Below are 11,819 nucleotides of genomic sequence, written 5' to 3'. Positions count from 1 at the left end.
AATAATTACAGTATACTGTCTTGTTAGAGCTGCTCTACAAATCTACTTTAACCCTATCAATAAGTTCAAAAAGAACAAACATGCAAAATACCAAAAACATACATATGCTTCGCCAAAGACCAATTAAGTGTAATGGGTCAGTCGTCGATACATGACCTGGCTACCAGTTCAAATAACGTAGAATTAGTACAAACAAGCACACACACACACACACACACACACACACACACACACACACAGCTGCATAAAATGACAGACAGTAAAGAAATCTAGCCTATGTTAAATGCAAATAACACAGTGCAACTAGCTATATAATTGTGCTTACAAAATAAATAGGCTAACTATTATTACTAGTATACTTCAAAAGGAGTAAATATAGTCTGCAACAAGGGTAAACATTGTTTGTAGGTCACACTCCCATCAGCCAAATTCAAGAGACAGTTAATAAATACTCTGGCCACTTGATGTCCAGTATAAAATCTGTGTTCTGAAGCAAAACCAGAACGGCTCTGGTGGATCATTAATAGTTTTCAAGTGCATGAGGGCGCAACAAACACATGCCTACACACAAAGCATTGAGTAGTGAGAACATCTCACAGACTTGTAATGCTTCCACAACACGCCAGGCTAAGGTTATATCTATGGGTTATATAGGCTATAATAAATATACAGTGCTTTAGTGCATGAGACACCATCACATCACCACAACGGATTGTCATCTATGACCAGCAGAGGGAGCAATGAAACTCAAAAATAATGTGTCTGACACACACACACACGCACGCACGCACGCACATACAGTTTATATTGTTAGAGGCTCGTATCGGGGCTGAGTCTGATCATTCTTCAGGGGCAGATGGATCAGGGCTCGGATCGACTCCTCTGAACGGAATATCTCGGCTCTGTTGGCTCAGGTAAAGCGGGTTTCCCCACACTTGATGTGTCTCACGGTGTGTTTGATCTGCTGATCTCACTGCACGCGCTGCTTCTACATTCAGAATCCTATGCAATTCTGCCGTGTTCTTCTGTACGAATTCTTCTCATTTTCCTTCTGCACGATTTCCCGAAGACGCCGCTGTTGCGCTGTCGAGATCGTAAACTGATCGTCTTCACTCGTAAAACACGAAATTAACAATATTTGCAGGAAAACAGCGTCGTTCCAGCACTGTCAGTGTTTGAAGATTAAACACTTTCAGGCAGGGACATTTATTGTGTAAACTGCGTTATGAAATGCGAGCAGTCGTCTCGGCAACTTCTCCATATGGCCTATAAAGAAATACAATCCTGCAGAGAAAATCGTAAAAATATAGATATACATATTCAAATCTGCAAAAATACAGTAATAATATAAAGTATACAGTCCTTAGAATATAGGTAGGTAAGTATAATATATTATACACACACACACACACACAGGTGGTATGATCTGAAAGTTTTTTTTTTTTTGCTCAACAGCTCAAAAAAAAGGTCCACAGTGTGAAATTTATGAACTTGATGACCCTGCTGTCATGGTTGTTTTCCACAGAACTGACAAAATGGTTCTTTTCATTTCAGAAACCTAAAACATGTTCATTATAGATGAGTGTGTATTCAAGTCGTTGTATGAAACGCATTTCTGAATTGTTGTAGCATTCATTAGTTCATTTAAATAACCCTGCTGTGCATCACATTTTAAAAGCATTACAATTTCATGTAATCTCTCCTGCCATTAAACAGCATGAATAATAATTACACAAAAAGTTAAAATACTTTTAGATGGAATAAAACATGTCATGCTGCAAAATATATTACAGCTACAGGGGGTATATTTAAACATAACCAACAGCAATAAAGGTGATAAAGGCTAACAGCAGCTGTAATACTGGTGACACATTTAGCACATTTATATTGCATATCTGTTTTTACTCAGAGGAGTGAGGGTGTAATCTGGGAAGTGGTTTAATACTCTCTGGCGACTTTTAACATCTGCTCAGTTCATCAGCTGTGCATGTTTCAGATTCGCTCAAAAAGCTAACTGTAGGAATTTAAAGACACAGCTCTTATCTGTATTTAGAGTTAATAGCAGATTTTGCTTCTGTGCAACCAGGGTAAATTACACGTTGCCTCTTGGTGTAGTGTGTAGGTTTGTCAATTTGTGTTTCACCAGACTTTGGCTGTATTTTGCTGCATATAAACGGGAAACCAGCATTGTGGGGTTTTCATTACAATGTTTGCGTTGAGCATTTTGTCCTTGTAGCATCTCAACAATTGTTAAGCATTGCATGCATTTAGTGTTTTTCATATGTGTGCAATATTACGTTTCCGTTGCTCTTAATTTCCCAGGCGACAGTACGGGGGCTGTGCATGTATGGCTGATGGACAGGCGTCTCAACCAATCACAGGACAATGCTGGCACGGACTCGTTTCATGCTGGTGCTGGTGGTGGGTGCACTGCTGGCGGTGCTGAGTTTCAGCCTGCAGTATTGTAAGTGTGAAACACAATGTATAATTCCAGTCACATTTCCTCTGTATGAACTTACAGCTATTCATGCATACTCTAAGGTTTCTCCTGGGACTGCTGTGTTTGTGTGTTTAGTCTGTCAGGTGGGAATATAACCTCCGCTGAATCGTATTTACATTCTTAGTATGTGCATGGGTGTGGGTTTTGTGTCCAGTGGGAATATGGTCTCATTCAGCACTCTAAACAAAGGCATTTCCCTTGAAGATATGCCTTACATATCATGGATTTTCCCTGTTTCAGTAGAGCACAGTTTTAAGGGATGCATTTTTCAGTTGGCCGCAAATATAATAAATGCAAACCCAAAAAAATACAAATTGTAACTATGTAATCTTACAAAACAGAACGGTGGAAGCATCATGGTATTACCAAAAGCATCAAGTAGTGATTTTTATTCTGTTTACGACTTTTTATTAAAAATTATGAGGTCAAAACAAAAAAAATCACACATATACATGGATGAAATGTCCATAATAAAATCTATAACATGAATTGGATTCAAATCTCAAATATGCATTTGAAAATAAACAGGGAAATTTTATTTTGTGACGCTTCATTTTTAAGAAGTGAAAGCAAGCAATTTGAAAGCCCCTGAAAGTCCTAAAGTCATCAGCTGGGACATGGTTTGCAGCATTTATTTTTTTTGATGCAATGGTCAGTCAGATTTGCTTCAGAGACAGATTATTCCCAGATTAGACAACAATGTCCTCTGTCCTTGACTGAAAATCCTCTTTCACCGTGGACTGGGATCTGAGAAACCAGCCCTGCAAATATCAGCAGATTAAACGTTTTATGTCACAGTGACAGCTACGGGAAAATCCTGCTAATTTAGTCGTTTAAAAGCACAGATGGTACGAATTTGAATACTAATGAAACCAAACATGAGAAGGTGAGCGGGGATTGGTCAACGATCCGCTTAATACCCGCCTTCTGCATTCAACAGCCAATCACAGCTCAGTCTGAGCAGCAGCGCAACATAAGAAAACCACATTTTTGTTGTGTTCAGACATGCATGTGTGCTTGTTGATAGTAAAGAGTTGACCTTTGACCTGGTTTACAGTCTCTTTCTGTTCTTAAAGCTTTTCACTGCTTGGGGCCTGTGTTATACATCCACACTGAGACCAGCTGCAATAACTCTGCAAACAGCCTCTGTTTACTCACTTGGTTTATTTTGTAATCTAATGATCTTAAGTGTTCTTAAATGCCTAAATGCATGTATATTTTTGCCCAAACTTTTTGTCGTCCTTACTGTCTTCTTCCTCACGTTGCCTGTTTCTTTTGCCCTGTGTGAGGTCATTACTAATTTATTCCTTCCTTTTGTGGTGTCTCCAACAAGAGCTGAAAGCTGAATGTAGTACAGAGCCGCATCTTAAAATAGCCGACCTCTCTTCTTCTCTCTCTTCACTTCAGTTCACTCAAGCATGACTGGTGTAGTTTTAAAGAAAGCGGCTTCAGGTCTATAGAGAGAGAGAGAAAGAGGCCATACATCGAGAACGAGAAAGACAGAAGTGAAGAATGAAAGACGACCGGTTCTCAACCCAGTGAATTGTGGGTATCTGTCAGCGTTGCTTCATCGCTGAAGTACACACTCCTCACAACACACACAATATCAGCCTGACGGCCTTGAGCGGCAGTGCAAACACTGTCTGTCCTGTTTGATTTGAGTCTATTGTATTTGTGTTTAGGTGTGTGTGAATCTTTTTGTACACATGCTCAGCCTTTCAGCTACAAAGAGCTCTTTGTGTGGCCGGCCTCTGCACTGAGCTGAGCTGTGATTGGCTGAGAGCTCCAAGCTTACAGGCGATTGGTTAGGCAGCTTTTACAGGAATCAAATGGGGTTTGATTCTGATTTAAAACCAGTATGAGGTGCAAATACACACACACCTGCACACACTGGCTTTAACATCTCCAGAATGTCCATCGCTGTGAGTATAAACCAGCTAACCGTCATTCTTCTGTCTGGTGAGTTAAACTCCGGGTTAGGGTTAGGGTTAGGGTTAGTTGAAAATGCTGATGTGGATCATTCAGCCCATTCCCATGTATTAATTCATTTAATCTGTGTTTAGCTTTACTGAACAGTTCATAATGTGGCATAAATATATTTCTAATGTCAGTGGGTTTAAAGAAATTTGTATAAGTGATTATGCTCAAATTTATGCCAAATTGTTATATAGAAGGGACAATTAAAAATGTTAGCAATGCCTGGCTTAACTCCATGCATTGAAGTTATAATAAAACATACAGTTCATGTTATTTAAGGCTCATATCATGCATTGTTTACAACGGTTTATTTATTTATTTTTGAGATCTACTTATGTTAGTGAAGGTTTTTTATTTGTTGTAGTTTTTTGCCAGAACAGTCATAATTTAGTCATTTTGTTAAAGCGTCATATTTTCTATAAATGCTGGTTTTGGACCGTTCTTAAAGTTGGAGTATGGTTTTATTGTGCAGTTTACTCTTTAACTCCAAGAAAATTTGTACTTTTAAATGTAAGTATGCAGTTTAAATGTTTAGTCAAATCCAGATGTTTTCATCTGTCACATTGAAGGATTGTTGCACCTACTTTCTAGCAGCTATCAGTCACTAAATATAATAAAAATCCTGTCAGGCTCCTCCTTCTGCCCACATCACCATACCAATTTCCAAAATGTAACAATCCGCAGTACTGTGCAGTCTGAATGTTTGTTTTATGAGGTCAGAACTGAGGAAGCTGGAAAAAGTGTGCTTGTGCTCAATGACTCTCATAGTCCTTTTTTTTCTTTCTTTCTTTCTTTCTCTCCCTAGTGCACCTCATTCCAACCAATCCGGTGGCGGAGCAAATGTCACTTGGTAAAAGCAGAAAGCGTGTGAATCCGGTCCTCCACACGGATGCTCCCGCTCCAGATCCCATCCGAGACTCTCACCGGTACTGCAATTACCCCAACCTCACCGAGCACGGCTGGGAGGGTAAGAAACCCACTCATTTCCCCTCTCTCTCACTCGCTCACCTGAAGTCTCTCTCAGACGTGTGCTGAATGCTGATGTATTTGTGTGGCGTAGGTCACAGTCCGGCTGACTACAGGCTGCTGTCGGTACACGTGATGATCCGACATGGAGACCGTTTCCCTCTGTACTCCATCCCCAAAACCAAGAAGCCTGCCATTGACTGCGTCCTATCAGACAAGAGGTACACATTCATATGTAAATCATCTGATAAGCACAAGTGACTTATATTTGCATGCTTAGTGTGTGTTTATCAGGTTTAGGTCATGCAGTTTATGAATCATTATCAGATTAATATTGAATTCCCATCTCTGTCTTTTATCTGTCCCTGAGCCGTGTCTCTGTGGTTATGAGAGCAGTGAACAGTCAACTGTAACTCTACCTAAAATAACATTGTTGCATTTCCATTGTTTCATCGTAGTGTTCTTTCGTATGGCATGACAAATGCTTTTGTCCAGAGTATTCCAATCAATGGCAAACCATAATATTCTCATGATGATTTATGTATTACAAAGTAATCCTCAGCCACAAATCCTTCTGTCTCTTTCTCTTTAACATGCTCTGGTTCTTACATACGCTCATATATGCTCTGAGCCAACTCTGTGACCTGACCCAACTGGACGGGATGATCTGATGGGTTTTGACTCAAAAATGAAGATGCATTATAATGTGATCCGACATCAGAAATCTCCTGCGTGTTTAAAACTGCCTCCAAAGGGAAATAATACCCAGTTTGGCATTAGATATAAAGAGTTGTTACTAACTTGGTTACAACAGACCTGCATTAAAACCAGGCAGTAATTATAAAAATTATGCATGTTTCATGTAATTCTAATTCCAAATTTTGTACCAGTGCTCATGCATTGTTTTTGGCACATGCTGTTGTCAACATCAATTGACGAGCATTAGTTTTCAGGAACAAGGTAGATTCTTATTGTTTTCAAACTATGTTAAATATTTTAATACAGACTGACCCAAAATGTACTTTTAAAATAAAGTAGGCTTATTGGTGGCTGTATAATTAATCAAAAGGCTAGCCAACTTCTTATGAACCACTTTTCCTTTTGAAGATGTCCTTATTGTATATGTTAAAATAGCTTGTTAAATTCAGATCATTAGTGTAATGTCTCCCCCTTCTGGATGCATCTAGTAATGACATGCTCACAAGGCGTTGCTTGTTGGTCATTATGATGCCTACTGTGCTGTTCAAATGTATCACATCTAAAACTATTCCTGATTTGAAGTTCTGAAAAACATATTTTATGATTGTAATTTTGCAGAAAGCCCTCTCACCCCCTCTTGGGCTCCTTCATTAGTCACATGGCTCTCGGTGGGCGTGGTCACTGGGACGCATCACTGGGATATCTGCCCCGATTACCCAATCACAGCACCTGTGAAATGGGAGAGCTTACACAGACAGGTAAATATATTTATATATATAAAAAAATGTGATCAAAAATATAATTATTTATTGTTTTATTGTAGGTGTGAGACTGGGATAATATAGTTAACCAAAACTGAAACCATAAAAACATACATGAAATCAAATTAAATGTACTGAATTAACTTTGTTTCAGTTAGTTGTTAACATTTAGTTAAATTGAAGGAAATTTTTTTTAAAACATTTATTAAAACTTATAAAAATGACAAAAACACATAATTACTAAAAAGTAAAGTAAAATCAAATATAAAAATAAAAACTTTTTAGTATTAATACCAATAAAATCTATAATATGTCAATGATATTAAAATAACATTGGTGTGAAATGTTATTCCACATTCTTACTAATATTTCTCTCTTTTTCTCTATCAGGAGTCGTGCAGCACTTGAAAAACGGCGATCATCTTCGCCAGGCCTACATCAAGCGTCACAATCTGCTCACTGCTGATTGGTCGCCGCGGCAGTTGTGGGTGGAGACTACAGGTAAAAGCCGCACCCTACAGAGTGGATTGGCCTTCCTCTTTGGCTTCCTGCCACGTTTCGATTGGTCACGGGTGACGGTAAGACAGCAGTGGAGTACGCTGTTCTGCGGGTCCTCGTGCGACTGTCCCGCACGGAACCGGTTCCTGGAGCAGGAGCAGCGCAGGCAGTATCGGCAGAGGACTGCAGACACCGAACTGGAGCGCACATATGTCACAATGGCGAAGACGCTGGGAGTGGCCACAAAAATTCTGAGGGCGGCCAATCCGGTGGATGCATTGTTGTGTCACTTTTGTCATGGTCTTGCTTTCCCATGCACTAACACACGGACTACATCAAACGTTCCGGATGAGGGGGCGTGTCTTACACTGCAGCACTTTGCTGTGATTCGACGGCAGCAGAAAGATGATGAACTGGAGCGGCGGGAGGCGGGGCTTTATCGCCGATATGCTGTGCTCGCGGCACATCCGTACCTAAACCGCACCGCAACGCGGATGGAGAGGATCGCCAGAGCAAGCCAAACACGCCGAGGAACGGAAGAGGTGGTCTTCGCTTTAGCATCTGCTCACGACGTAACAATGGCACCGCTGCTAGGCGCACTTGGTCTGGAAAGGGCCGGATTTCCAAAGTTTGCAGCGCGGCTGGTGTTTGAGCTGTGGAACGGACCAGAAGCGAAAGACGGTGATAGAAAACGAGGACAGTGGTTGAAGAACATGTTCATCCGTGTTCTCTATAACGGAGAGGACTTGACCTTTGACACAGCCTTCTGCCGTGAACACAATCGACACTCTGCTCAGCCGCTCTGCCCTCTGGGTAATTTCATGTCGTTTGTGAGAAATGATATGTTTAATATTGTCAACGCGACGAGTTACAAGCAGGCCTGCCACCAAACTGTCCTGTAATATGTGAACGTGAATGAGCGAACGGCAAGGAAAGATGAGGAAGAGGTATGATAAATATTCTGTCATCCTTCAAGTCCTTCCAAAACTATATGACTTTTAGTGGAATGCAAATGACACTTTTGATAAATATTCAATGAATGCAAAACTTTCAAGCTCAAAAAGCAAATAAGTTCCCTAAAAGTCCGTACGACTTCTGCACTCTATTCTAATGAGTTCGCAGGTGCTTGTTACTGAATGCACTCGTTGTGCAGATCAGTGTGTCCTGAAGAAGAAGTTTGGAGTAACATGAAGGTTAAAAAAACCCACATAATTTTCAGTTTTGGGCGAACTGTTCCTTTAAGAGGACTACTAATGTTCTTGATGTAGTGTTATGTTTGCGGACCAAACAACTGTCCCTGCACAAGATTGGTTTTGGTGCATTTTACTAATCTCGCTGACTAAATTTGAAGCATGAAGCATTTTAAGCTGTAGACTGTGACTGAGTATGAAAATCTGATTTATGATTCAAGAGCTCCTGAATCCAGACAAACACAAAACAATCAGGTATTGAAACACTTCTTGCCTTTATTTTGAGTCAATGATCTAGGACCGCTGCACAGTCATTATGACAATCCCAGTGGTTTTACTAAATATAAAAAAAATGTTTTTAGACCACATTTCTGAAACACTTTTAGGGCACTTGGCCACTTTATTGCAGAGTTCCTGCAGTGATCAGGAATCTGATGTTATTTCAGTTTCACATCTCCTCGATGAGTTCTCACTTGAATAGTATTAGCAGAATTACTTGTTTTTAACACAATCATGTTGTCCTGACTCATTTCTCACACATTTTGTGTTCTTAAAATTTCTTTGAGTGCTTTCCCTTTGTTTACACATAATGTAGACGTAAAACAAAGGAGTGGTAGTAATTCTGAGTACTGTAAAACTGATTCAGTCCACTTTTGTATCATGAATGATGTTGTGATCAGTCTGTACTGCCACTTTCCAACCCTTAAAACACATTTTTTAAATAAAAAAAACATTTCTTTCTATGTTTTTTCTGAAAATACACATCTTTTTGTCTCCCTGCCACTTTGTATCCCATTCTGTCCAAGATCTGCCCATGTAAAGCATCCCAACACTGTTTGTTTTGAGTTGCATGCAATTTAACTTAAATGGGCTACCTCATAAAACAATAACAGTCCAGCATGGAAAGATTAATTGAGAACGGACTGTCCAAATCTGCAAGGGACTGTCTTTTACACATTTACAAAACATTTTCAAAGATCTGGTGCCACTAACATCACAAATCAATTTTTTTTCATTGTTTCAATCTGGAAACAAAAATGTGTTTCCAGGACAGCTGATGAATTCACCCTGAAGTTGTGTAAAGCCAGTAAATCTCTATGAAACTGGCAAATTCAGGCAACTCATTTGAGCATACAAGTGTTGAACTAGTTAAATAACTAGTCCTCTTTTTGTGTGTTTCGTATGATCTCCACTAGGTGGCAGGAGACTTTCATCTGTGGCTCTGAGAGTAGAGTTCAGTCAAGTGACCTCAGATTGAGTCAGCACTATAGAAAAAGAACAAGCATCACTTCATTGGTCAGCATTATACATATGCAATGCAGAAAGCATCTTTGGCTTTGAGTCATGATTGTTAAATATGAGATTGCAAATCATGCTGACTAGTTTTTAGCCTCGCCTGTCGAATAACTCAATCACAGCAGCCAAAAATCTGTCTAGGAGTAATCTGCAGAATTTCCCCAAGAGTGTGTATTGGGATGTAAGTAAAGGATTCTGAGGCCTTCTGATCTCTACGAGATGATTTTAATTAGCCGCTGCCTTCCTCGCCAAAGAAAAGATCATTCATTCACTGACTTGGACGGAGAAATCGATCTTAATTAAAGAGAGTTAGTGTGTGTGTTTCAGATGGGGTTTGTGTGCTTCGAGAGAAATAAAATTAACTTAGCAAATTAAGCATGATGCTAAATTATTAGCAGCTCCAAGACAACACACTCGAAACATTCTTTTGTGTATTTCTACTTTAGCAATTATGCAAAACATGGCTTGTTTTTTCTTTGTTTGTTTTTTTCTATAAAAAGAGATGAACTGACCCATTTGGAAATCTCCAGAGAATGTCTACCAACTATGCATATTTAAAAAGTAGTTTGATTATATTACCTACTACACTAAAATATAGTCTGAATATGTTACCTAAAATGTGTAATGTAAAGGATGACATCACTAACTACAATTTTTGTGTAATTTGGAATCAAATGGACTACAATTTGTTCACAATCTACCCAGCACTGATAGAATACAAAAAGCAGTATGTATAATGAATATGTTGATTTATTGGCCCAGAATCATACTTTATACTATAGTAAATATTAAATGTGATCTGAATAGCCATGATTGTGTTTCCTTTACATTCAGTGTTGGCCTAAAAGTTACTGAAAACTTGTGGTTAAAACCAAGACAAACCAAATATTTAAGTTTAGTGTGGTCCAAATCTAAAAGTACAAATGAAATGCATGAAAACCCCTTTTTAATCAACCAACCATAAAATTCTTAGGATAATGTAGCCTAGATGTTGATAATGTCTATTGTATGTAGGTTTTTGCCCTTAATTGATCATTAAAACCGATAATCTCTCAGCAAGAGGGATAATGTAAAAAGGAGAACCAGAATAGCAAACTAAATCACTGCAATATTTTAATTGTGGTCCAACTGAAACGTTCAACCCTTTAGAGCAACACATCAAGGTCTTCATCATGTCTACTGTAAGATTAATAAACGATTGGCTTCAGACACACATAAACATGAGTGTGTCTTCATAAAAGGTTTTCTCAGCGCTGTGAATGTGTGTGTGGTCACATCTGCGATGCTTCACTCACTGCTCTGTCATAACATTTTCTTCAACCTGATGTTTCCTCCCTCCAAAACAGATCTTACAACTAGAATATGTCTCCACACACACACTCAGAAGGTGCAGAAAGCTACGGGACATTAACGCACCGAGAGTTTTTCTGTGTGTTAGAGTGGAAAGCAAAGGAAAAGAATGACGAGTGAATGCTGGTGCTGAGTGATCATGACGTGTTTCAGAAATCCTGACCTCCACACGCCAGACGCAGTTCATCAGTCCGAGCCCAAGCGGTGTGTTTCTCTCTCAAATCACCCCTCAACACGCTAACAGAGTGACTTTACATTTTAGACCAGACCTATGAGTAAACAAAAGTGTGTGCGTGGGTTTAAACATGTTGTTCTCATTACCAAACACAGAAAAAGACTTTCAGTTCTAACATTTAAGATGTAACTTGTCCTTTTTCCATTTTATAGGCCTAGTATGGACACGAATGATAAAAACCACAACACACTAGCAACCACCAAAAACAACCTAGCAATAATTTAGAACATTCTATTAAATAAAAATGTAACAATGAACCTCTAGTGGGTTTGAAAAGAAAAGAAAAGTGACGATTCAAGACGGTTGAGACGTTTAGCGAATCATGATACAGTTCAGGGTGTTGTTTT

The 11,819-nt window shown here is 39.2% G+C and overlaps 1 protein-coding gene across 3 annotated transcripts; it reads left to right on the top strand.

The window, feature by feature from the left end:
• Positions 1-747: 747 nt before the first annotated feature.
• On the top strand, positions 748-9,334 carry LOC127972963 (2-phosphoxylose phosphatase 1-like). 3 transcript variants are annotated; one of them, XM_052577001.1, is made up of 6 exons: positions 748-914; positions 2,323-2,464; positions 5,283-5,444; positions 5,538-5,664; positions 6,761-6,900; positions 7,294-9,334. In XM_052577001.1, the coding sequence occupies exons 2-6, from the start codon at positions 2,386-2,388 to the stop codon at positions 8,301-8,303; spliced, it is 1,518 nt and encodes a 505-aa protein (XP_052432961.1). In that variant the 5' UTR covers positions 748-914; positions 2,323-2,385; the 3' UTR covers positions 8,304-9,334. The 3 variants fall into 3 exon arrangements, with proteins under 3 accessions (XP_052432961.1, XP_052432963.1, XP_052432962.1); XM_052577003.1 differs by lacking the exon at positions 2,323-2,464 and having other exon boundaries at positions 760-914; XM_052577002.1 differs by lacking the exons at positions 748-914; positions 2,323-2,464 and adding an exon at positions 3,899-4,459.
• The last annotated feature ends 2,485 nt before the right edge of the window (positions 9,335-11,819 follow it).

Source organism: Carassius gibelio, chromosome B15, assembly GCF_023724105.1.
Source record: "Carassius gibelio isolate Cgi1373 ecotype wild population from Czech Republic chromosome B15, carGib1.2-hapl.c, whole genome shotgun sequence".
Classification (NCBI taxonomy): Eukaryota; Metazoa; Chordata; class Actinopteri; order Cypriniformes; family Cyprinidae; genus Carassius; species Carassius gibelio.
This window is presented reverse-complemented; position numbering and strand designations above follow the sequence as displayed.